The 27384-nt window shown below is 50.2% G+C and overlaps 1 protein-coding gene across 2 annotated transcripts in view; it reads right to left on the bottom strand.

Moving 5' to 3' along the window:
• HDAC4 (histone deacetylase 4) overlaps positions 1-27384 on the bottom strand; it is a 174508-nt gene that overhangs the window by 121906 nt on the left and 25218 nt on the right. For both annotated transcript variants that reach the window (XM_032114823.1, XM_032114825.1), the window contains exon 2: positions 26729-26978. In XM_032114823.1, coding sequence (XP_031970714.1) covers positions 26729-26750 — 22 coding nt within the window. In that variant the 5' untranslated portion in view covers positions 26751-26978. The remainder of the gene's footprint in view (positions 1-26728; positions 26979-27384) is intronic.

The following is a 27384-nucleotide window of genomic DNA, read 5'->3' as shown; positions in this document are numbered from 1 at the left end:
ATCCAGTCCGGCACCTGGCCCTGCACAGGACAACCCCAAGAATCCCACCCCGTGCATCCCTGAACGCTCCTGGAAAAATTTTAATTCGACTGAAATTCTTACTAAGAAAAAACAAGAAACTAAAACTCACAAATAATTAAATGCAAAGATAAGCCTGCGTCCCTTCACATAGGAACGCTTATCCACAGCAACCCTGGGCAGAAACCCCATGCTGCCACGCCGAAACCTCACAGATCAGTCCCTCGAAGACAAGCCCAATGCTGTGCATTCCGAGATGAATTTATACACCCAGCATCCAGCGGGAGAGGGCTGGAAGAAAAAGAGCAGCAACTTCCCACCTCTCCCTCAAAGCACAGGCTCTCCCCCCAGAGCTGGAGCGCGGACTGCCGGACCCGGCTCGGAGAGGAGCCGCTGGGAGCAGCGCTCGCGCACCCGCCCGGGCCTGGCGTTCCAAGCTGCGAACAAAGGCGCCCTTAAATGTGGTTTGATTGACGCAAATCAAGAGCTGAGCGGGTGATTCATCGCTGTCAGAGCGCAGCACTCGCGCAGAACCAGCGCGGGGACGGAGCCGCCGATGCGCTCCAACACCCGGCGCCATGGGCAGCGCGGCCGGCACAAACACAGGGCCCCCTCAGCGGGAGGGGAGCGCTCGTTCCCCCCTCTCTGCCCCCCTCCCAAAGACATTCTGCATTTTCCCAGGTTGTAATAAGTCTCGGGACACGAATGTGTAATTAGCAGCTTGCTGCACCTCCCCGCAGCTTGGCAGGGAGGATCAGTGTGTCAAATAAAGTGAAGGCGTAATCCCAGCGGAGCTGAGGGATAACCCATGGCCGCACCCCACCGAATTCCTGCTGTTTGACGGACGTGTTCTGACCTTTCTGTGCCCAACCCCAGCCTATTCCCTCTCTCTCCACACTAAAGACGCTTTCCCTCCTCTTTCCTATACCACGAGCTTCTCGAGAGCAGGGCCAGGCTGGTTTGGGGCTGAGACACAAATGTCTTCCCCCATTCCATGAGGGGAGCCTTCGGAAAGAGCCCCAAACCGCGGCTCTTGTGCTGACCCTGAACTGGTCCCACTTTCCTTGCACTGCAGGAAGCTCTGCACAGGGTAGCCACGGATGTAGATAAAGCTGGGATCACAGAGTGGGTCAGGCTGGAAAGCAGGATCGTCCTGGAGCATGCTGCACAAGGATCCTTCCATGCTCCCCGTGGATCTCAGTCCAACTTAATTAAAGACCTGCAAATTTGTCAGAATTTGTCAGCACAGATCACAAATACCTAGTTCTCCTAGCTGGAAAGGAGTGGGAATTAGGGAAAGAGCTGCTGGGTCACAGGAGGGTCCCTGCCACCAGCAGCAGGCTGGTGCTGTGCTGCTGCAGCTCTCCCACCACACACAAAGAGAGCAAACAAACTTCTACCATAATTAACTCATGAAAATGCCACCATTATGTTCCTGCAAACAATTAGGAGACAAAAGAGAATGTACAAAGATCCTGCCAACACCACAAAATAAACTGAAGACATTGTTTCATACTAATTTTCTCATAAACCATTTCAAGACAAACGTGACTGTAGGTAAGAAAATTCCAACAGCCATGACTTCTGAGGTCACTCATCAATCCAAGGAGCACCTTGGGGTGGAAAAGTGGCTTTCAGTGGATCGGGGCTGGAGAAAAGTGTCAGGATCTGCCCAGTGGCCTGCACCAAACCTCTGCTCCTCAGCCTTCAGCTCTGCTAGCACAGCAATCCATGCCAAAGCCTCTGGATCCTGAGCTGGCTTTGCCAGAACAAGCTCATGTTTGCACCTGAGCTTCCAAAGAGAAGTCAAAAATTGCTTCAGCACCTCTGCACTGCTGCAGCTGGAGCAGCCTAAGGAGAAGTCATTCCAACAGCTCCAGCATATCAGAACTAACTCCTGAGGGTGAAAATAGAGAGAGAGGGAGCAGAACACCAGGAGAGATTTCTCAGAAACACATTACCATGGAAGAGTGAAGTACACGAAGTTTAATCCCTCAGCACTGCAGTTGTGACCGCTCCTCAGGTTCCGGCTTAGTCATCGTTGAAAACAAACCCAAACACGACTCAAAACCCTCCCGAAGTTTAGCAGTGCCCTGGCAGTCATGGCAGGAGTTTTCCCCCCGGCACTGCTGCCCAGGAATCTGGCAGGATGTGCCTTCAGCTGTGCTCTCCCAACAACAGATCACTTCTTGTTCCACCGGCCAAACGGGGAGAGGAAGGGATTCTGCAGGCAGGACCCTACAAGCAGCTGCCTGCAAGAGTCAACAGCTGGAAGCTGAGGCAAATTATTTTAAAAATAGAGAGGGCAGCAGGAGATCAACATGTGAAGAACAGGACAAGGAGACACACAAGAGCAAACACTTTCATTTATAGGATAAATTTCTATAGCTCTCAGCGTTTGGGGCTTAGGAAGCCGTCAGCGTGACTAACATCTTTAGGAAGTCCAGAAATGAAATCTTGCCTTGTTTTTGGCTTAAAGCAGGAAATCAGCTTTAATGACAACCTACAGTTAGCTCTGGAGTCATTTTCTTTCTGCTTCATTGACATACATGACAAGACTTTGTTAGCAGGGCTAAAATTAAAAACAAAACATTTTTCCCAGCTGCACAGAATGCTTAATGCACACACTGACACCTCAAGAAAAGAGACCAAAAAAATTATTTCAAAGCAATTCCATCACCTTTTTATACTCCAGCTTTTCCTGGTACTTTACATCAGAAGTTTTGCACTTTGCACAACCACAACCGTAGACTTTTCATCATCAAGAATAACCACTGTCCAACTGGTTTTCATGGAATCCCAGAATCATTTGGGTTGGAAGGGACCTCAAAGTTCCTCTTGTTCCATGGGCAGGGACACCTCCCACTATCCCAGGCTGCTCCCAGCCCTGTCCAGCCTGGCCTTGGACACTGCCAGGGATCCAGAGGCAGCCACAGCTTCCCTGGGCACCCTGTGCCAGGGCCTGCCCACCCTCAATGTAAAAAACCCTGCTTTTTTAAAATCTGATCTGAATCAATCCTCTTTTAGCTTAAATCCTTACCCCTTCCCTATCAATATTTTATGTATCCTGTATTCTTCTACTGTGTTAAACCTTGTGATGACAGCGTTCAAAAACTTCAAATCCTTGAGGAATCACCTCAAATTACATTCTGTTAAAAAAGAATCAAGTCACTTAAAAAGAATTTTAAAAAAGCAAAGGTTTTAAAAGTTAAGCAGTTTTAGGCCACTGAACCAGTTTGCTGTTTGGTACCCAATAATCCTTCCACGATTTTCCAAGTGGAAGCAGCAGCTCCCAAAGGCTTCATCCTGCCAGGCATCCCTTAAACCTCGTGTGGCTTTTAAAATCTTCCTGCACACAATGTTCCCTAAAAAAATGTTCTTACAAGAATCTTTCATCTATTCAGAAGCTTCTTCTAATGATAGGACTTGGGACTGTGTGAAATCCTAAAAATACTGAGCCAATTCAGGCTCTGTGTTGCCCAATGGGATTGGGTGGTGAGGCACTGTCAGAGGCTTCCCAGGGAAACCGTGGCTGCTCCATCCCTGGAAGCATCCAAGGCCAGGCTGGATGGGATTTGGAGCACCCTGAGATAGTGGAAGGTGTCCCTGCCCACAGAAAGGGTGGAATGGGATGGGCTTTAGGATCCCTTCCCACCCAACCCAGTCTGGGATTGCCATATCTGGTTTTTATCATTCTTGTCACGTGGGTAATTTCCAATAATAATCCAATCTGCAGCAGAAATATGGGTTGGATTTTGCTTTCTTTTAGAAATTTTAAGCAGGAGCAATGGTTGAAAAGCTTCAGAAAAAAAGAAAAAAAACAAACCAAAAGGATTTTGCTTGAGCCCCTCTGTCCAGCATTAGAGAAGAGAAAGGAGAGGGAAGAGAGAAAGGGTAAGGAATTATGATTGTGGAAAGAAAATTTGGTTTTGCTAAGCTGTCAGAGCCCTGCTGCACAGAGAAGTTACCCAAGGAAGTGATCCTGCAGCACAGCAAACCCTGCCCAGGACTCCCCAGTCCACCTCCAGCTGAAACACTCACAGGAAAAAACCCATTATGGTAAAAAACCCAAATCCTAATTTACAGGAGGTCAGCAAGAGCAGAGTCCCTGCCGTGGTCAGCAGCGTTTTCCCCTGGCTCCAAGGAGCTTCTCCTGGAAGTCCAGCTCAGGGCACGATCGACGAACAGGACTCCCCTGCCCGCGTAGTGAGCGACCAGCCCACGAGGCGAACACAGGGTGAAGCCATTAGAAGCCAGAGATCACCACAAGTGCCGTGGCTCAAGGCTGCAGTTCCTCGACTCTGCTCTGCTTCGTGTGGCTGAAACCCTCGGTACTGGTTTGTTTGTTTTGTGCCTGCTCTGGCTGATTAAAAATGTGTCAGTCACCCAAATAAAGCAAATATTGCCACCAGCGAGCAGGAACTGTCTGCAGAGCTGACCCCAGTGATGTTCCTGACACGTGGGGCTTTGACTGCCACTCAAAGAACCACCAACTCCAAATATTTACTGTAAAACTGCAAAGAATTTTCTAGACACGTCAGGGACATGATTCCTGAAGAGCTTTGGCTGATCAGTCATTTACATCACTTGGGTACCAATTTGGCATTTAGGGGAAGGAGGGAGAGCTGGGGGTGCTCACATGGAGAAGAAAACAATCCAGGGAGAGCTCAGAGCCTCTTCCAGGCCCTAAAGGGGCTCCAGGAGAGCTGCAGAGGGACTGGGGACAAGGCATGGAGGGACAGGACACAAGGAATGGCTTTAAGCTGAAAGAGGGTAGTTTTAGATGGGATATTGGGCAGGAATTGTTCCCTGGGAGGGTGGGCAGGCCCTGGCACAGGGTGCCCAGAGCAGCTGGGGCTGCCCCTGGATCCCTGGCAGTGCCCAAGGCCAGGCTAGACATTGGGGCTTGGAGCAGCCTGGGACAGTGGGAGGTGTCCCTGCCCACAGCAGGGTGAGGAATGAGATGGGTTCAATGTCCCTTCCCACCCAGGCTATTCCATAATTCCCTGAAATTCAGTAGAGCAGAGATGCAGGTGAGGAAGGAGCACTTTCCCAAAGAATCCCCCGAGGAGCAGGGAGACTCTCAGGCCCTGCTTTGCCTTGCCCGCGGTGGGAATCACTGCCGGTTTGCTGAGCAGTTTTCCAGCCCGGGAAGAACACAAAGGGCCCGGAGCTGGCCCTGGGAAGAGGCTCTGGAGCTATTTATAGCAGCTCAAGGTGTGTGCTGCCGCCGCTGCTGCAGACAGGGAGCAGCTTGTTTTCCCAGGAATTGATCTGCACGGGCGGATTATATAAACAGTTGTTTCTTGCTCATTTCCACACCGCCGGCATCTCCCGGGGTAAAAACGTGCCTGTCAATACAGCAGCTGCTCGCAGGCAGCAGAGCTGGCAGCAGCTGCGGCGCCTCGAGCCGGGAGCTCTAGGTGAGTTCGGGAAAGATGTTCCAAAAATACAGCTGCGAAGCCGTCACGTCACAAGCTGGATGCAGGCAGAGGAGAGCCATCATCTCCTTCCACGCGATTCTGCTGCTGTTTAAAAACCCCCAAAGCCAATTTTCTCCATTTCGCTCACCATAAATCCTCATTTAAGCCTATCTGCACGAGTCTTTTGGACGATGTCGATGGGAAGCTCCGCATCCAGCTTCTGTTTTGGGGAAAGCCAGTCCAATTTCTTTGAAGGCTACTCCTTCTACTTCAATAGTTATTTGCTCCTGCCCCACAGCACTCTCCAATGATTCTATCAGAGCAAATAAAGGCTGGGGAGCTGCTATAAACAGGTAGAGAAGCAATAACCACCCGTGTGAGCGCTCTGCTTTATCTGGCATCATCCGGGGCACACCTCATCTCTTTCAGGTTAATCAGATTTTCAGAGCAGGGCCCAAAAGCTGCAGTTTAACTCCACGGTATGAGGAATGTTCCCTGCACAGAGATTCCTTATCGCTTCTCCATTTTAAAATTTAATGACAAACTGGAGCAGAGAGCCAAGGCTGCAGCCTGGTTACTGTACACTCAGAGCTCGAGGCCCTGAAACTCGCTTTCATCTACGGCAGAAGCCACTGGAAAAGAGGCGAAAAACCACCAGCAAGCCTTCGTTTTCCCCTCAGTGATGTGCCCAGGTTAACTCTGCTGGCTGTGCATTGCAAAAGCAGCGCTCACCTGAAGGGCTGCCGGGCTGTTGAGCAATGCTCTCCGACCTCTGTCGCAACTGCAGAAGTTAATTCTGAGCCCTGCTGGAGAAAATCCATCTCCTCCAGCTGAGGCAGCAGTGCATCACATTAGGGATCCCAAGGTTGCACCTGAGCAGCTGCTTTGAAACCCAGAGGAGCTCAGCTGACCAGCCAGCACCAAAACAGCAGACCCACCCCGACAGAAATCCCTAAACACCCATTCCTACACCCTCCGAGCCTGGAAGAGCCTTCCCAAAGAGTCAGAAACCCTTTGGCCTCCAGGCTAACACACCCCACACACGTTCTGCTGCAGCCTCAGCAGGTGAGAAGGCATTTCCCTCCTCACACCTTAACAAGAAGGGCCCAGAAGACCTTTCTTCGTTCCTTTAGACACTAAAAAGGCAAGCTCAAGTCAGCCCTGGCCGAACGAATGCAAAATGTTGTGTTTAACCAGTGTTGTCCTCCCTGATGGCTGCTGCCCCTCTCTGGGGATGGAAAACAAGATCATGGAATCATAGAATGGTTTGGGTTGGAAGGGACCTTTAGGATCACCTCATTCCAACCCTCCTGCCGTGGACAGGGACGTCACCCAGATGCTGGTTTCTGCACGGGAGATGCTCATATGCATGGCTACAGATGTGCATGTATCCATATCCAAAGTGTGCTTTGCACGTACAAGCATATCTCACCCCAGCAGAAATTCCCATTTATCATGGAAACCCCATTAGCCACCGCTGCTGCTTCCACTCAGACAGATCCCTGTGCTTATCCCAGCTCCCTGGAGAGCTGGGATAAGGGGGAAAGGCTTCCCACTGCCAGAGGGCAGGGATGGATGGGATATTGGGAAGGAATTGTTCCCTGGGAGGGTGGGCAGGCCCTGGCACAGGGTGCCCAGAGAAGCTGGGACTGCCCCTGGATCCCTGGCAGTGCCCAAGGCCAGGCTGGACATTGGGCCTTGGAGCAGCCTGGGACAGTGGAAGGTGTCCCTGCCCATGGCAGGGGTGGGATGGGATGAGCTCTAAGGTCCCATCCACAGTATGGGAAGCCTGGTATCCCTAACAGCCGTCTGGAATGTGTGGACCCAACCCCTTCTTCAACAAGGTAAAGATTTACCCGGTGCTAATTCTCCTCATGCCCACAAAATGCTGCACTGACCTTGCAGTCTGCATCCGGACACTTACAAGGCAAGACGCTGGAAAAGCTGGAATGTGGGGGGAAGGTGGCAAGGGGGTGGAAGCAAGCCCTCCCTCCCAGCATGGATGCCACCAGACAGCAGCTCCCCCGAGCTCCCTTGTCTTTTTAAGGGAAGATTACGAAGGTTTAGAAAGCAGCAGCTGCCTTGGGGTGAGATGTGAAACAACCAGCTTGACTCCGTGCCATGCTCCGGCTCGCAGAGAAAACATCATTTGCAGCAGTGGCAGCGAGCCTGCAGGTGAGTGCAGCCCAAAGAATTGCTGTTTGGGAAAAAAGCCCCCAAATACAGACGGCTTAGCAGCGGAGATAATGGCATTTCACCCCGCAGGTCTCATCCACTGTGAAATCTGGAGAAAATATATTCCACACGTACACTACCTGCTGCCTGAAACCAGCACCAAAATTTCCTCCTGGGCCAGCAGGCTCTGTGTCCAGGATGTTAATTAGTGCTCCTTTCCCTCCTGCCACGGGATGAGGGCCAGCTAAAAGCTCTGCACAAGTCACTGTGATTAACCTGCCAAATCTGTGATTGGCTGCCCATCACAGAGGAGTCACACAGTTAATTCACAGCTCCAGAAGACACAAACACATTTCATGCCTTCCTGAAGCCAGCCGGCATCAGCTGCCTCCTCCCCGCAGAGCTGACAAGGCTCAGGACTGAAACCCACGATTCCTTGCAAAGCAGACTGGAATAGTATGATAAATTGAAAAGGTCTGCAAGTTCATCTGTATCAGCCTTTAATTACGCTCCTTTCTGGAGGTTTCCCTTTCTTGCTGTCTCGGTGTCAAGGATAACTTGAAAGTTATTCCAAGTGCATCCCCCTAATAACAGGCACAGCTTTGAGAGCACTTACCCAGAGCAGCTGGGGCTGCCCCTGGATCCCTGGCAGTGTCCAAGGCCAGGCTGGACAGGGCCTGGAGCACTCTGGGATAGCGGAAGGTGTCCCTGCCCATGGAACTCGATGGGCTTTGAGGTCCTTTGGAGCCCAAACCATTCTGGGAATCTGTGGAAACCTCCTTTTGGGAAACCTTATGCTCCAGGAATCGGATTTTAGACAAGAGTGCTTGTAGGAAGCTATCACTGCTCTCTGCTGCTGTTGGAACAGTGGGATTTGGGACCAGGGAAACCCCAAGAGCAATAATTAAAGCTTAAAAAAAAAGTGAATTACAGCAGCTATGCTGGATGAAAACATTAGATAAGTGACAGAGAAATACACTGCTCTCAAAGCCATGCTGGTCTGAAACTGCTCACTGCTCTTCCTTCCTTTTTCCCATTTATTTCACTTGTTTAGGGCCTATTTTCTATAATTCCTGGTTGGAGAACATCCATTACCTGTCTATTCACGAAGCCATCCAGCCAGGACCCACCCAGGCTCGTACCTGATGCTTTCCCAAGTCCAAGTCAAGTTCAGCATCTCTCTGCCAGCGTCCTTCTCCACCGAGCCATCACCATCATCATCACGCCTGGACCATCACGACAACGTAAATACCTAAAAGGCCTCTCCAACACTTCAAAAAAACCCCTGCTGCTGCTGCTGCATGGGAGAGAGGCAGAGTTCAGGAATACTGAGGGCAAGGACATGGCTGGGGCAGAGCTGCTGCTGGCTCCCCCCACAGGGGACAGAAATATCCCCATTTGTGTAAATACAGCCTTAGTCAACAGGGCGACAAATCCGTACAGAGATAAATGTCACCCGCTGACGTCAGTGCCACAGCAACCTAATCAAAGTACAGCCTTCAGCTATTTTTAAACCCCAGTTAAAGTATTTTTCTTTAAAAAGAGAAAAAAAAAAAAAGAAATATTGTTAAAACCCATCTTAGAAAAAAAAAAAAAGAAACAAAAAACCCCCTTGAAAAATAAATGTATTTAGCACTAAAACAGAGCTGAAATATTTCTTTCTCTCCCGTGCTGTGGCCATACAAGCAAAGCTTGACCCGAGCCCGAAACTCGCTGTTCCATCTGATGCGTCAGTGCACTAGAAAGCAGAAGATAAGGATTTGGGAAAGCGAACACATCAGATTGGCACTGGCCTTTGTATTGGAAATTTACCCAGACAGGTTAAAAATAACACGGGGAACGTTGGGAGCCATGCTGAAGGTCGCTCTCGGCGGAGCTGCTGTTTTTGTAGTAGGAGCTGCCGGTGACACTTGACTGCCATTGCCAGGATTTGTGTCCCAGCACACGCCGGGATCCGCTGGCTCACGGAGGCTGCTCAGGACCAAGGCAGCAGTGCCACGGCACACAGGCCGAGCCCAGCACTTCCTCGATGGACCTGTTCTCCTCCTCAAAACCAGTCCTCCGTGACTGACACTGAAAGGAGTCGTTCCTGCCCGCTGGCCAACACTCCCATCCTGCATTCCCATGGCTTTAAGGCCCACTGCAGCAGGGCCCGGTGTCAGTAACACGGCAGTGTTCCCACAGAGCTCAGCACAGAGCTCCAACCTTCAGGCCTTGCAGAGCTCAGTGAGGAGAGAGGAGCGCCCACACCTTTGCAGGAGAGCTGGTCAAACATCCACCATGACCAGCCTGAGGGGATGTTCTCCATGGTGACCATGTCTGGGCTCTCCACAGTCTCCATTTAGAAGAAAACCACAGAATCCTCAAGGTTAGAAGAGGCCTTCAAGATCACCCAGTCCAAACACCCACACAGCACCACCCTAATCCCCCCCAGTGATATCCCCAAGTGTTTCCAGAATGCTTCCAGAGACTCCACCACATCCCTGGGCAACTTATTGCAGTGCCTGACTACTCTTTCAGTGGCTTTTTTTCCTTTTCTAATATCCAACCTGAACCTCCCCTGGTGCAACTTGAGGCCACCTCCTCTCATCCTTTCACTTGAGGCACAGCAGAAGAGCCTGACCTCCACTTCACTACAACCTCTTGTCAGGTACTTGTAGACAGCGATGAGGTCCCCCCTTGAGCCTCTTCTTCTCCAGAATGGGAGTTGAAAAGGAAGCAATTCCAACTGGGAACACCTGATTCTGGACTTCAGAGGTGCAAGAGGCTCCGCTCCTTCCTTGCAGTTGTAAAGCATTCTACAAATGCTTCATGTGGGGGGAAAAGTGCCTCCAACAGTTAAATCCTCAGTTTAAGCTCAGGCTCCACAGGGAACTTGCAGAAGTCACTCCTGGGTGTCAGCAGAGCTGAGCAGTGACCACATACAATGAGCCCAAGTCCTCTTTCCATGCTGTCCGTGAAAGGAGAGGTGGCACGGGTTGGATGCTGTTGGGAATGGCTGGCAGCAAGGGCTCACACTGATTTCTTCCACTTGTTTGCTGGTTTTAGAGGAAGAAACTTGCTGTTTAGGAGGAGCAAGAATCTTTAATTCTTCCTTCATCTGGAACGTGCAACTGATTTAAGAGTTTCTTGAAGTTATCTGTACTTAACAAGGGGGTGCCTGAAACAGGTTCTGCTCCCACAGAAAAACTGGATCTCCAGCCCCTGCAGCCTTATCCAAGCCCAAACTCCACCAGCAAGGTTCTGCTGGGCTTCCGAGCTTCACCAGACAGAAGGAAATTCATCTTCAGCAGCAAAAGCACAAACACGAGCGCAGGAGGATGAAAAACACGAGGGAAGGGAAGAGGAAAATTCCCGTCAGCTCCCACTCGGTGAGATCACACACACGCCTCGACTCGTGAAGATGCACATGAAGACCAAGATAGATGTGCATCGATCCCTCTCTCAACCCAGGGCTTGCCTTATTTAATGGGATACAGCAGAGATAAACCTCCGGGATAAACCAGCGGTGGAAGAATCCATTTCCCCACCAGAGAGAATCAATGATTATCCATTTTCCCTTTTATCCTCCTCGTCGCACGGCGAATCGGAGCAAACGAGCTAACTGCAGCTCCCATCTGCTCCCCTCCCAGATGTTCCTCCAGCTCCGGAATCCCCGGCAGAGCCCGCACCAAACCTGTCCTGACGGGATTCTCTTGCCAAATTTAAACATGACAAGCAAAGCAGCTTCCCTTGGAATGCTAAATTTAGTGCAGCTTGACCGTGTAACCCACAGAGCCGGACACGCGGAGGGGCTCTCCCGGGACTCGGCACTTGTGTCCAGCTCATTTCAAGTTGGGAACACGCTGGCTCGTGGATCTGGAGTAGCACACAGGCTCTAATTACATAAAAGAACACAAGTACAGAATAACAAAGTCTTTAAGCAAGAGCCATGCTGAGTGCTCCGAGGTCCCCCACAGCACTTTCCCAAATAAAACACCCCATTCGGGGAGGGGGAGAAGGAACACAAAGTGCATTTACTGTAACACTCGCGGATGAAAAATTGTAATTGCTCTGCCTTGACATCTGGTTTCTATTTCGCTCCCATTCTATCAGGTTACATAACAAACAGATGATGCACCAGAGCCCCGGAGTTCTTCGGCAAGTCTTGTGCGGATTTGGTGTTTACATTCCTCGGCATAAAAATTCAAGCTATGCCACACACATGGGCATGTTCGAGGCAGACAGAGCGCTCGGAGACAAACGAGCGCCTGCAGAGGAAAAGTGAGGCTGATTGGGGAGTGTGGGCGTGTTTTTCAGAGCAGATTCTGTGCAGAAAATCCTCCGCTGTCCCAATCCAGTTCGGGAATTGAGTCTGCACTTGCAGCTGTGCAGACGGAGTTTATAGGAGCGAGCCACAGGGAACACACCGAGCTTACAGCCGGGTGAAACGCTCGGGTGAAGCCAGTGCCAAATTTAATGATGCAAACACAAATTCCACCCTGCCCTGTTATCTAACCGAGTGCAACCTCCGGGGCCTTCCTCCACCTTCTCACCGGGGGTTTGGTTTTTTTCTGAAGAAAATGGCACCTTTCACTCACTTCTGCTGTCACGGTGATTCACAGCCTCGAGAGTGCGTGGCCAGCTCTGGAACTCAGGCATCCACTCCACTGACCCTGTCCCCAGACATCGCAGGCTTTCTTCTGAGTCAACAGCACATCCTTCCTCGGCAGCAATTCAGGAAGCCGTGCAGTGCTAATAAAGCTGACTCAGCTGAGCACAGGTGCCACAGAATCCCTCTTCCCTCCCCGAAACACCGGCACGCAGCAATGATCGCAGCAAGAGCTGGAAAATCGTGGAGCCCATGATGCTCCAGCGCTTCTCTCTCCAGTTCGATCTGGAATAATCCTGAATTATTCTGGAGTCCAGTATTAACGGGAAATTTCATTCACAAAGGATTTTCTATGGTTCACACAAACAGCAAGTGTCCCCAAACTTTAAGTCACCCCCAAGCTTCTCCTTGCACCTTTAATTGCCAGCTTGGCCTTCTTTACCTTCACTTCTTGGGCCAGCAAAAGCACCGGATTATCAAGCACCAAAACTGCCAGAATTATAAACTCATTTCACATATTACTCTATATTCTATACTCATTTTGGGCTCCCTGTTTTGCTTCTTAGAGGCCATAAACACCTCGTGCTCGTCACTGTCAGGCAGGACACTGGTCCAGGTCAACATTCAGCTTCCTCAGGTACAGCCCAGTCTAGGACTGGATTTATACCTTCAGGAGAGACCAATTCCCACGGGGACTTGCCAACCTCACCACTGCAGGTTATTTTTGAAGGAAGCAAACAGGGGACCCTCTCCCAGCTACACCTCAAGGGTGTAAAATGTGTCCTGTAAGAGGGGGCAAGATCCCCGTGCTGTGTTTGGGAAACGCCTGCCAAGGCTCCCTGCGGACGGGACCTCTCCGAGCAGGAGGTCACTGACATTTCAGCTGGAGCCAAATATGAAAATAATAAAAGCCCTGATGGACATTGCTGCAATGCCTGCCGATATCCAAAGGCCTGTGGCTGGCTTTTCTCCTCACATTATCCCCACACAAATCTGCACGCAGCCACGCGCCGTGGTGTGAGGACGGCACCAGAAGTGGTGCAGGTGGTAGTCATGGACAGGCAAGTGGAAGAACGTTCCAAAACACCAGTTTTCAGGAGGCCTGCTCCTCAGGTACTACACGTGTCTCTCTGCTGCCAGCTCGGGCGAACACAACAGCAAAAAAAGGACATTTTCCTGGTCAGAGAACCCCTTCTGGACACGTCTTAACAATTAAGCACCAAGAAAGAAATTAACAGTATTAACTTAGAAGGAACACACAGCACTACCTGCATTCCCTTCCTTACCAGGAGGTGGTTTTCCCTCTGTTTCCACCCTGGACTAGGTTCCTAGAAAGCCCACAAAGGAGCAGCTTAGGGGAAGAAAGAAGGGAAAAGCAAAAAAATAAAGGAAAAAACTCCAACCAAACAATGCCACCTCCCATTACAAAACTCCAACAACTAAAATACTTCAGGTGTCCCAAGGAAATCCCATGGAAACTAAGCACAGAGGACAAGAGCAAGGAGCAGAGGCAGAGTTGCTGTAGCCAACAGCCCCAGCACTGACACCTCAAGGGAGGGCAGTTCCTTACTCCAGGAGGTAACCTTACAGCTACCCACACTTTGCTGCTCTTCTTCAAGCATCCAAATTAACGTGTTTGCTCTGCCATTTCACCTCCAGGAGATCCTCAGGCGGCCATCCACTGAAACACATCAGGATCTATCTAGTCCGTGCTGCCGGGATGTTCACAGCTGGTGAAGGAGTTCGTGGACTGTGCTTCAGATACCTCCTCCAGCTGCTGGGGGGCAACCCGGGTGGCACAGGGGTCCTCTCCAAAATCAGCACACAGCGCAGTCAGAACAGGTCCCAGAGCATGCCAAGAGCAGAAGAGGGAACCCCACGGCGAGGCCGAGGGATGCGGAGAAGAGTTTTAGTTCCATGCTTCCCAACGCCTGTCTTTGGAGCAGCAAGCAGCACTGCGAGGAAAGGGACTGCAAGACTCCGACTCGCTCAGAGGCCAAGATGGAAAAGCTGTTCCTCCAGCACCAAAAAATTTTAAGTGCTTATTCATCCCTGCTTGTCATCTGTAAGCAAACTACTCCTCCATTCACTACAGACTGGCAGAATGCAAAGGCGTAGCGCAGGAGCCTTCTCTTTTACTATTATAAATGGTGCTATTTTTGCCTTTGAGCCTCCGGTATCACAAATCCCACATCCTTCACATGCCTCACCCCAGCTCCCTGCGCTCTGCCATTGTGTCTTCCCGAGCCGGAGGTGTTTTCCTGCCGTGCCTTCACCTGCTGAGAGCGGAGCCGTGCCACGCGCCCGCTCCGTATACAACCACTCATTCAGAGCACGGGCCAATCAATCCAGAGCCACACGTGGCCAGCGAGCCCCGGTGCCATGTGTGCTGCACCCCCTGAGCTTTTGGCACTGATGGCACCTCTGGCCACCAGGGACGAGCTGCCACCAGGGACGAGCCGCCACGGCCGCGCCAGGCACCGCCGGCCATCCCAAACCCAGCGCACGCCCTCGTTCTGCCCTCTCAGCTCTTCCCACCAGCACCAAGTTTTCCCTTCTGCCAGACAAAACATCACCCAGCTGCCAGCACGAGGCTGGGCTGGCACAGCCAAGGGCACTCGGCCGAGGTCAGCAGCTCCAAGAAGCTGCACAGTGAATCAAGGCATGGCATGCTCGGGGTGATCCGTCATTAGGCGTCGCAGCGTTTGTCACCCTGCACCCACAGCAGCATTTCTGAGCCCAGGACAGAGGGGTAAAACACCTCACACAGCTCAATTCCATTTTCCCAGCATCTAAAAAGGGGGCTTGAGCTGAAATTACAATTTGGAGACCAGAGACAGCGCAGCTGAAATGCCTCTGACTGCATGCAAGGCCTGAGCCAGGAGATGTGGAAGCTCCGAGTCAGAAATGTTCCAATTAAAGGACTCAGTGGAAGTGACCAGCAGTCTCCCCTAGTTTCGGTTTGGGAGGAGAAATATCCCGGGCAAATTTTTCCTCCCTGCATCTCCCCTGTGCACAAAGGTATCCTTAGTCAGGGGAATCATTAACTTGGAAGAGGCAGAGCGGTAAATAACGCGGATCTAAGCAGATAAATCACGGAGAATTTGCCAATACCGAGAATATATTAACAAACCGAGATGTTATTAACAACTTGCAAATGTGACAAAAGCAGTGAAGCTCGCAGACACGATGAAAACACCGGCTTGGTGGGAAACAGCAAGAAAAAATATTAGAGGAGCGAATACGGAGCATTCTGCCTCTTTCAGAATCTCTGAAAGCTGTCGGTGAGATGGTATCTTTGCCAGATACAATCTCACCAACAACGGTTCCTAAACACTACCTACTGCTTCTTACTGCAAAATAAAACCAGTTGAAGGTTTTTGGGGGGGGGGGGGGGGTGGTGAAAAACCCACTGCAGCCCAAAAGAAAGAGTCCCCCAGGTGTTTCTTGCAAGAGGAAAAGGAGTTTCTAGCGTGATGGGACTAATCTCCCAGCACAAGTGTGTCTCATACCTCTGCCTGCTCAAGCCAGAAATGTTGATGTGCCTAAACCAGCCACTACATCACTATTTCTGAATAAAAACAAACTCCTTCTGCAGAGCTCCCTGGCTTCAGCAGCCTGAAAAGCCAAACGAGACACCACAGCCACGCTCCTTTATCCCAGCTCACCTTCCCTGGGAGGGAGGGCTCATCCCACAGCAGAGCCAGTTGTGGCTGCTGCCACTACAGAACCCAGCTTTAGGGACTGGTGGCTCCTGAAGGGATTCTCCTGCCTGCCTCTCCTGAGGAAAGCAGCTCCAACAGTCAAGTACAAACCAAAACGGGAAGGAAGTTAGGAATTTTAGAGTCCACACGTTTCTTCAAACACTTCCAGGGATGGCGACTCCATTGAGCAGCCTGTTCCAGTGCTTTACAAGGAAAATATTTGACCTCAGGCACAAAGGAAGTCAAAGACTCCTCAGTGTGTGACAGGCAGCCCAGAGAGCTCCCCAAACCAGCCCTCAGCACCCCATGCCCCAGCCGGATCAGTGGGGGTAGGGGATCTCCAGCTCTGCAGCGCCCAGGTCCTGGGGAGAAGGAGAAGCCAAGCACACCCTGAGCTGGCACAGCTTCACTCGGCAGCTGCAGGTCTGTCTTCACCCCCACATCACTCCCTGCACAACAGACACCCGAGAGACGGGGAAATGAGTGTGCGAGTGTGATCAGCAGGCTCCAACACCCCGAGCCTACACCAGGCTGGGGAAAAGCACGGCCCTAAGGAATAACCTCTGGCCAGTTCAGACAGGAGGAGCCTGGACAGACGCACGGCTGAGCGGCAGCGCAGCCACGTCAGGGGAGCGGGAGCTGCTGTGCGCCCGCTGCAGAGCCAAAACACCGCCCTGGCATCAGCAGCAACGCCTGCCTGGCAGGGAGAAGAGGGAAAAGCCCACGCAGCCTGCACCCCGACACAGGCACGGGCAGGCAGCTGCCAGAAAGGCCCGGTGACACAACCAGCACTGCCTTTCCTGCAGCCTCGCGCTCCTCCGGCACCGCCCCGCGCATCGCGGACGGGCAGTGAACACACCGACAGGGAAACATTTCCAAACCTGTATTTTCACTCCGCCTCGAGCTCGAGGGGGGACAAAGGGCAGGGGGGGTATTCTTTGCACACATTCTGCGTTTTGGCCAAAACACGTACATCTATTAGTGAATATTAGCTCACAGCTCCAGAGAGGAGGAGGGGGAAGGCCAAGGGAACAAGATGAAAAACCCTAGAAAATACAGAGTTTATCAAATCCCCGCATCAGGATGAGAGCAAGCCATGCTCTCCTTTCTGGCAAGGCAAGTCAACTCTGAGCAGACAGTTTCCTCGTCAAAATAGGTGTTCTACCTCTGGAAGTACTTCCAGACCCAAATCACATCGAGGCCTGCCCTTCCAGGGGCCTCCAGAGTTGACCCATTGGCATCCACAGGCTGGCTGTTTTTCCAGGGACAGAAGGAATACGTGCAGAAGTTTGTGACGAAACAAACAGTTTGGTTTAGAGCAGCTACAGCCAGTCTCTCAAAACTGGCCAAAATAACTGCTACTTTCATCCACGGGTGGGATATGGAGGAATTTGCCCCCACCCCTCCACCAGCAGTTTTGTGTTTGGATTTAGATATAGATTGAGAGAATAATAAACAACAACAAAAAATCTAAATTTTAGAAACATTTCTAAATCATTCTTATTCTCAAGTCTGCTCAACTGCTCCATTTAGAGGCAGGGCAGCTGTGGGGGCAGCGATGCCAGTGGGAGGAAGAACGTGCTCCAGGAAAGCCCAGATGAGCAGTTTCATCAGGGCATTCTCCAGGGAGAAACCTCTGGAGCCTGGGAGAACCAGCAGGTTCCATCCCACTCTCTGACTCAGAAGCTGCCAGTGGATCATCCCAGCCTCGCCAGCAGCTCCCTCAAGCTTCCCTGCAAGAACCCCAGTGCAGAAGGATCACCCATTTCCCAGGTTTTCTCACCCCCCACCATTTCCAGCAGCATTCAGCACCCGCTTTGCACAACAGTTGTTCCAGCAAATGGCTTTTGCAGAAAGTTTCTTTCATCTGGCGGCTGGAACATCTAAAGATCAAGTCCCTGTTGCCCAACGGTTTGGGCAATCCTTCCCAAAACATCACGTTCTTTTGTGCAACTGCCATCCGCGGTCTCCCCGACAAAAGCAAACACTGGGACTACCAGTAAAAAATAAAAAATAAAAATAAAAGGAGTCTGAGCAAGCAGCTCGAAAAGGAGCCCCTCAGGTGCCGGGAGGTGAAGCGGTGAAAGGAGGGCTGGGAGTCCCTGAGCAGAGCCCAAAGGAGGGGTTAAGGAGGGGGCCAGAGGGGCTTGCAATACAAACTGCAGCAGCTCTGACGCCCCAAGCAGGCACTCTTGGACTTGACCACTCTGCAGCTGCAAAATTGGCAACCTCTGGCCTACTTTGGGGCATGTTAGAGTCCAACTGTATTTACGCTGACAGAGACAAGCAAAGGTTGTGACGATTTATTGACGCAAGAGCTATTTTGTGCTCCATGCCAGAAATTAATCAGTGGAGGAGGAGGAATTCTCTTTAAGCGCTTTGGTGAGCTGCTAAAAACAACAGGCTGAGGTCTCCCATGGCAAACACCATCAAAAAGAGAGAGAAAGAAAAAAAAAAAAAAAATTAAAAGGGCAACTTTCACCCAGCAGCTTCTTTAGAAAGACTCAGGAATCAGGCAGTGCCTGAGCAGAACTGCCCTGCGTAACTTTCCTTGTGAGAAAGAAAATACATGAGAGGAATAAATCAGAGCTTTCCCAAACCTCTGTCAACACAACCTGGGGCTGTGTTTGTCCAGATCAACGGGTCTCAAGTATATTTGGGGGAGGTGGAGGTGGTGGTGGAGGTGGGATGACCCTGTGAGTTGGCTCTACCTGCTGCAATTCCGGACAAAAAGAAGGAAAGCAGAGGCAACAGTCCCATCACCTCCTTGAAAGAGCTGCTGCACAGAGCTCCACTTTGAAGGCAAAAAATAAAAAGGAAAAGAATCCTTAATGCAGACTGAAGGAACAGCATCAGCCCTACCTGCCAAGAAGACATCACGATAAACCTGTCAAGAGTTACGAGCCTGCAGAACAGGCCTTGCACCTGCTGGAAAGGAAAAAAAAAAAGGAAGGGAAAAAGCCATCTAATGCCAATCAGATTCTTGCTGCTGGCAGGGAAGAGATGCCAGAGCCCTTCTCCTGGGTTTGGTAAGCTGTGAGGATCACATGCTTCCCCCTGGCAGAGGTTCTGTGAGACCAGTGGCACCTTAGTTAGAATAAAGCGAGTTCTTGGAAGTTTCAGAGGTTTTTCCTGAAGTGACAGACGTGAAGGATTCAGTACTTGGATGGACTTGTGGAGTTTGGTGTATGGTCTTTTTACTGTTTTGGATGATTTTATGACCAGAGAAGGGATGGTTGGTCTAGTTCAGGCTTTTATGTCTTCCCACAGGAGCAGCTCAAGCATTTTGTAGATCAGGAGTGGAAAAAAAAGTTTAAAACTGTTTCTCTTTATAGGCAGCATAAAATAAAGGTCACAGTTAACAGAGGGGGTTAAGTCTGTTTGAGTAGAAAGTGTAAGTTTTGAATGCTGAAACAGAAGAGCAAAATATAATTCCCAATGGATTATTTTAACATCAGCAGGCTTTAAGGGTTTCCTGCCTGAAGAATTGTCCGTTGATCAGAACTACTGAAGCCACCTTTTCCAGCAGCAGACAAAAAAACCACCTGCCCTCAGATCTCGGAGCAAATAACCCAGCCGAGGGAGCGCTCCCCATCTCCCAGCTGCCCCCAATTTGCCGGCTGGCTGCAGCCCCGCAGCCCCATTGATCTGGGGCTATTGATCACGGGCTGAAGCCTGGCGGCACAAAGGCATCACACAGGAGCTCAGGGACAGCAGCAGCTGGGGAAGGAGAAGTCCCAAGGCCCAGCACGGCGAGCACAGGGCCCACGGCCCTCGCCCCGCGCCTCCGATCCTGGTGGGGTCACACGGCCACAGCAGCGCCTTGGAGGGCACAAAGGGTACCTGAAGCCAAGGCTGGTAGCTCAGAGCTCCCACAGCAGACCTCGCCCCCATTACAGTCTGCCCCATAAAGCTATTTATGCCGTTTGGCAGCACAGCAGCTACAAACAACGTGAGTCCACAGATTCCGGGACAGTGAAAGGGTCAGGATTGATTTTTTTTTTTTTTCCAAACAAGTGATTTCTTTGAATTCGACTGTAATTTCTCCAGCACCCTGATGCCAGCCTTGCCACAGAGCACAGGGGGTTTCCAGCAGTCCCCTCCACTGCAAGCAACTCTGCCTTGCCCATGGCTCCATGCCTCCATGGCTGGAGGTTTCTCCTGGAGGAGAGGGTGGCACTGGCAAAATGCCACTTGTTCACGGGCAAGTCAACAAAGGAAGTTGTTTTTCAGTGCTGGGATTATTCAGCTCTTGGTACAACCAAAATGACGGGGAAAAAAAAAAACAACAAAAAACAACAAAACAACTAACAAAAGTAGAATTCACTTTATCAGCCCCCCCACAAAAATCCACATCACACGCGACCAGAGGTTGAGAGGGTGTGCTAATGGCTGTTGGCACAATCCTGCCTGTCCTTCCCCCCTTCCCCAGGCATCCACAGGTGGCTGTGGTCAGGCTCCCGTCTCCCCAGGCTGACCTTGCCCAGCCATCCTGGCAGAACCTCCTCACGCCTGGCAATTCCAGCCTTCAAAACAAAGCTGATGTTGCTACATCAAAGTGCAGCAGGGCAGCTACAAACACTGATTAAGCCTGGCCTGCGGATTCCCTGGAAAAGCCCGGGTCAACAGGGTTCAAAGCAGGATCAGCAGTGCCCCACTGAACCCCAAACACACTCCAGGGCTCCCGAAAACTCCCGCAAGAACTGAGCTGAGAGAGGAGGATCTCAGAAAAGCCCCCCTGGGGTTATTCCTGCATGGAATTCAGCTTTCAATAGGGCTGAAATTTAATATCAGCCTCATCCTTCTGAGAGGCTAAAAATCTGCTCCCACACCTGAGCAAATCAGTCCATCAAGCCAAAGGGTGACAGCAATCCCCAGGGGCAACCCCAAGAGCTGCTGAGCATCTCAAAGCAAACCAGGGCACTGCAGGTAAAGCAATGATTTTCCCAGGAACTGATGAAACAACAGGATTTTGGTTTTGGTTATGGAAACAAAAGCTTTAGAAGACCTGCTGATGTATTAATTTTAGCTTTCTTAAGGGAAGAATAAATTGTGTGCCCCATTTCCCTGTAGTTTGACCACCCCACCTGACACCTTGCAGGTGTCAAGGCCTTTCTTGCTTAATGGCCTAAATAGAAATAATAAAATGAATAAATAAAGGGGAGGGAGGGGGAAGGAGGAAATTCCTGGTATATGGCAAGCTACGGGGAGAAAGGGACTTGCAAAGCCTTTCCTGAAGGATGGGAGAGTTACCAACTCCACAATTGTTCATTCTCCAGCCAGGCACCTGCTACTCCACGTTCCCTCACTCCTGGCTATCCTCTGACTGTGAAGGCAGTTTCTACAGCTGTTAGGGGATGAAAAAAACATGCTAAAAACTACACTAAAATAAGAAACGTCATTGCAATTGTCTCTCCACTCTTCTTCCTGACCCAGCAGCACAGAATCAGAGAACCACAGAATCTCCAGAGCTGGAAGGGACCCACGGGGATCACTGATCCAGCTCCAGGCCCTGCACCCCACCAATCCCACCCTGGACATCCCTGGCAGCGCTGTCCAAACGCTCCTGGAGCTCTGGCAGCCTCGGGGCCGTGCCCACTCCCTGGGGAGCCTGGGCAGTGCCCAGCACCCTCGGGGGGAAGAGCCTTTCCCTGATCTCAGCCTGAGCCTGCCCTGGCACAGCTCCAGCCACTCCCTTGGGTCCTACGTGGAAACATCTTCAAATAAAAATAAATCTCCAAAAGAGTTTGACCAAGAGCTCTCAAAAATAAAGCCCTGTTTTCCCTTTTGCAGCAAGTGTGAGCAGCACCTGCCAAGCACAGGTAGCCAGTCCTAGACTTAAAGGATGCAGAGTGCCCTGTCTGGCTGACATCCCTCTGGGAATAAGTGGATTTTCTGCCCCTGCTCTCAAATCACTTTCAGAATCAGCGGGGTGACTGAGACAGTCCTTTGCCATCAGCTCTGTCCCAGTTATGCACATCCAGGACACCCCAACAAGCCTCACTGCTGTGAGAGCCTGGCCCCAAAGGTGATAAGCTGAATAATTTAAAACAAACCCTGAGAAAACACTCCTTGTTAACTTAATTTGGGGAAGCATGGGCAAACAGGGCAAACAGGGGTTGACCAAAAGTGAGTAACAAAAATGTAGTAACACCTCGTAGAAAAAGGTTTGTCTCCTTTCCAAGTGAGACACAAGATCCCAAGGACTATCTCAACCATTATTACAGAATCTCCTGACTTTAAAAGTACGACCTTTTTATATATCCTTTTCCTACCCTGTACTTCATTCAAAATAATCCAGAGTTCTCTGCCTCTCATCACAAGTACGTGCTTCTCATCTTCGCACTGCAGGAAACATCACAGGCTAAAAAACTTACTTTAGAAACAGGCTTTTAAAGAATTCCTAAGTGTGAGAACTGCATTTAAAGAAAAAGCAGAAATGAGAGGAATGCACTTGGCAGGGACACTGACCTAGCAGGAACTTCAACTTGAACCCCAAGTTGAAGCACAAAACAATTCTTCTCTTTTGAGGGTACAGTAAAACCCTTGCACAGAAAGTCCCAGCTATTTGATGCTCCAGAAAGGAAAAACTTCACAGGTTTAGTGTGGGCAGACTGAAAACTTTCAAGGACCTCAGAATAACACTGTTCCTAGAGGAAATCCAGGACAGGCTCAGCTCCCACGTAGGTACGAACAGGAAAGCAGCTGGAATAGGTGTTCTGTTGTGGGCTGGGGAAAGAAAAGGGAATGGAGGCATGGCCAGTTCCCATCTGCTGGAGTTCTCAGCTCTTCTAACTGAGTTTACTCCACAGACAACCCCGAAGGCCTCCCCAAAACTGGGGGACCAGACTGCTCAGGGGAACAGCCTCTGAATTCCCAGTCTAGAATAATCCAGTAAAAGCAGAGCACCAGACTGGTAAGGGGAAGCAGGGCTCCTTGGAAATGTTCCAGGCCAACCTGGGATAGTGGGAGGTGTCCCTGCCCATGGCAGGGGGTGGGATGGGATGGGCTTTAAGGCCCCTTCCCACCCACACCACTCCACGACTCTGTGATACACCACGTCCGGATGCTCTTCCACAGCCAATACCCGCCCTGGCCCTGCTGCAGGCGGGCTGGAATCTACCCCCACAGCCCCTGTGTTTATTTGAAATGATGCTCTTGCCCCCAGATAACTTCCCCAGACAGCCTCATTACTGCCGGAAAGTAGGTCAGTGTCATTTAAAGCCGGCTTGAAATGCATCTCCACAGAAACTTCTTAATCTTTAAAAAGAGAACGCATCAAATATTTATTGGGCGGTGCAAAACGCTGGGAGACGCTCACGGGGAGAGCTCTTCTGTGTGCTGCATGAAATGGCTTTCCATGCCTCACCGAGCCCTGGAGTAGGGGAGGAGAGTGGCTGGGTGCAGATAAAGCCCCGTACAAAAGTCCTTATCTGCCCAGCAAATCACAGTACGTGACTCCCTAACTCGTTCTCCCAGTGCCATGTGATCCTGGAGCTTTCTGCTTCCTCCAGGAGCTCCTCTCAGCCTTAATGATCCCTGCTGCAGATTTTCCCCTATCAGCCAGGCAGCTCATTCTTAAAACTTCAATATTCCTAATTATCGAACATTCAGCCCTGCAAAATGTAGCTGAAATTTGCATCTCTGCAAGAGTGGCTCTGAAGAAAGGATGGAGCATTTGCATTCAGACTGGTTAATTCCTGCAAGATAACATTTCATAAACAAAATGCTTCATTGAACATGGAGGTTTTCAGCTTTTACAAAGGAAAGTGAACTTTAAACAAATACAAATCAGTTGAGTGATTAACTTTAAGTGTTTTGGTTTTTTAAAACTAATCTTTATGTATAACTAGTATCAGCAGAACAATCTTTACTGATTAAAGAAGCGAACGACAGTGAAACTCAAGCCACTGAATATTAAGGAGGGAGGTAGAAGGAGACTGCAAGGAATCATTTAAGGTCAATAAGAGAGGGGAAAAAACCCAAAACACAAAAAAACCCCTATAAAAAAACCCCACACTACTCACAACGCAGTCAGCCTGGGTAAGGTGAGCACCACAGGTTACGTGAGGCAAGTTTAAATTGTGGCCAACGTTACCAGGCTAAGGAGTGAAACTAAACACGCTTTCCCCCGCCCCCCCAAGCTTTGTCATAATCCTAAATGTTATCTTAATTAGCCTAATTTTCTTAATTATACTTCACAGCAACTTGAGCCTTCGCAGCACAATCCCAGCGCTTTTCTCCAGCTTTGCTCCAGCGCTGGAAGAGGCGGCGACTCCTCTGCCAGGAGCCAAAGGGCGCGTGACGCCTCCCAGCTCGGTCCTGACTGGATCTGCACAGCCTCCTGCTCCCATCACCGCGGGCAGAAGCCAGATCCAGCCCCCTTCCCCACCTCCAGCCAGCTGCAGGGAGCTGCTTGTTCCTCTGGACCACACCAGCATGGTGCCCGCGGCACGAGGGGCACCGGCAGCCCACCGGCTTCTCCTGCTCCGCGTGCGCACAAGAGCTGCTGGTCCCAAGCCCAGACTCAAGAAGGGAGGCCGTGGGGAGAGCCCAGAAAACAAAGCTCGAGGTCTTTACCCTGTGTCCAGGGCTCACACTGATTTAGCCACTGGAAGTTTTCTCCCACCTGGGTATTCTTCTCCAAAAGCTGTTTCTTGTTCCCTGAGGAATCTTACTCCAAACCACAACGAGAGAGGAGGCAGTGAGGGGGGAAGAAGCCACACTTTTCTTAGACAACTTAAATCTCCTCCGAATTCTTTCACCTGAGGGCGAGAAGCCCTCAGTGCCCGACACTTCTCACACAAGCTTTGCAGAGTGAAATGAAAAATCAAAAAGGCACAGAAAGAAACCCAACCCAAACCACTTCCATTCATCTACGCCGCAACAACTTTATGGCACAGCTCCTAAAACATCCCATTAGTGCTGGGCTTGGAGAAGATTAGAGAAGAAAGCTTGAACCCACTGAAGCAAGGCTTAATAGGCTCTCGAGTTAAGCCAGAGCCTTCCCTTAAACAATGCCCATCATTAGGGATAATTACCTGTAGCTGTATAATCACCGTGGCTACGATAACTGACATGAGAAGTCCAGATGTCATCTTTGGCAAGGGTTGGGAAATGTTTCTGCTCCTCATTATGCAACTGACTCTTGAAAGAGAAACGAGCGACAGGAACACCGGGGGTGAAAAGCCACCACGGAACACGGCGGAGCTCCAGCCCAGCCCTTGGAAATACAACCAGAGTCAGAACCCAGCACTCAGGAAGGGCACACGGATGTCCAACACCATCCTGCCCAGCTGCTGCACCCCTGGGTTATGGTCAGACCGCCCTTCTCTGCACCATTCTAGACAGGGTTGTTGGGAAAACGAAGCTCAAATTGGTTTTTAGAGCTGAGCCGAAGCAGCAGACCCAGCAGAAAGAGGCAGGAGAAACAAGGGTTCGGCAATGAATTATAAAGGAAAGCCAGAAAAACCAGCAGCAGGCTTCCACTGAGTAACAGCCCAGCCAGGAAGGACATCAGCACTTCCCAAACCTCTGGAGAGCTGCTCCTCAAGGAGCCAAGCAATAGCCATGGTTGGGTTTGGACTGCAGGTGGATGTTTCAGGCGTCCCACCGCCACGGCGAGAGAAAAGCAGGCGGCCCCAGCTGCCCAGCCTCACTGCAGAGGCAGGAAAACACTGAAACAACAATTATCTGCTATCTGAAGAGCAGAGCTCCTGAAAAACACCGCTCTGCATTTGTGGCCCAGGTGAACTCATGCAAACACACTTCAGTTTCCCAATTCCTCATAGTGCCAACAAGTTGCAAAACCTAAGGCTGCTACATTATGGAAGCAGAGACCACCTTTTTTTTCTTTTTGATAATTGTGATGATTTTAGAGACTTACAAACTCCTTTCAGCCATGAGGAGAGGGTCGGACCTACCCCTGCTGCCGGTGAACTCCAGCACCCCTATTTATTGCAGGATTTCTTCCCCCACAAATGAGCAGTTCCTTAAATCTTAGGAGCTGTTCTCCGGCTTTTAGCACTTCAGCCTTACTTGTTAACCCAACCCTGATTAAACTGAAGTCACAGAGTAATCTCTCAGAGGCAGAGTTAAGTAAGTCCTTCCACGTGCCCTGTTGTTGTTGGATTATTTGCTTCCCAGCAGCCAGTTCTGTACCATAAACTCAAACAGCCCAAGCACCATTAAAATTCCTCTTACAAAGCTCTGCCTGTCACAAAAGTTGCCCCAAACTCCCCAAAAACAAATGTATGAGGCACCTTTAAGCTCAAAAGCAGGTAACCGAGTAGCTACAGAGCCTGCTGACAGACAGCAATGCACCATTTGGTAGTGATGAATCACGCCTCCAATTGCAAGACACATTAGGGGTAATCCCCCAGCCAGCACTGAGGTGGATCAATTGACTTTTGTTCCAGCAAAACTATTCCTTCCTATTAAAAAGTACTTTAAAAGTCAAAGGGTTTTCTTAAGTATCACTAAAGGCAGCAGCAGAACCATGCCCATTCCTGGGAGGTACACTGCACATCGTTAACGCTGATTTAACAAATTAAACATCTGGCTAATGACTCAGAAAATACCAACAACTTGCACTGATGCAACAATTAGAGAGCCGAATTTTAGCACGATTATAGAAACCTGACATGGTAAAGCTTCCCTGTTAACTCGTGGTAACAGCAACAGCGCTTTCCAGCCTCACACCAAAAGCAGCGAAGGCAGCGGGGCTGGATGATGCTCTCAGCACGGTAAAAGGCGTGTCCATGCAGCCAACTGTGCCTTGGGGTCGCTGCTGGGATCCCAAGCGGCCCTGCCCTTACCTGGATGGCTTTGGGAGCTCATTGCTGGCAGTGTCTAGTCCTTGGGAGAAGGGATTCGAGACGGATCAGTTTCCGCGGGAGTAACAGCAGCTCGAAAGAGCTCCAGTGCTTCACCAATACATAGGAATGGGAAGGGGGGGTTAAATCATGGCCACCTTGTAAAATCCAGGGCACAGTGACATGCTGAGTTGTATGGGAAGTAATCCAAGAGGGTGGCAGAGTATCTTCCAATGGCTTTTAAAATGGGAACCTGCAATTAAAGAAAAAGATGTCTGCGTTAGCAAATTAAGATTAACAACCATTTAAATTGTACATTATGTAACCTGTTTATCCCCTAGATTAAACTACAATGCTATTTTAGGCATTAAGGGTTGCAGAGAGAGTAATTTTCAGAGTTGTAAATGTTATTTTGATTAATAACCATAAAGATGCAGATTAATACTTAACATTATTTAGGAAAAAAAAACAATAAAAAAAAAACAACACTTTCCAACGACACATTCAAGTCTCAGAAACCCAAAATTCCATGTTAATTCTCATCCTCCAACAGCACCATATGAAGCCACTTCAGTCCAACAGCTTCCATATTTTAAAAGCCATATGTATGAGTGGTAACTGTACTTCACGCATCTGTTCCCCGAAGAAGTCTAAAGAAA

This window comes from Corvus moneduloides, chromosome 7 (assembly GCF_009650955.1).
Source record: "Corvus moneduloides isolate bCorMon1 chromosome 7, bCorMon1.pri, whole genome shotgun sequence".
NCBI lineage: Eukaryota > Metazoa > Chordata > Aves > Passeriformes > Corvidae > Corvus > Corvus moneduloides.
Note: the sequence above shows the minus strand (reverse complement) of the source record. Positions and strands in the feature narration are given on the sequence as shown.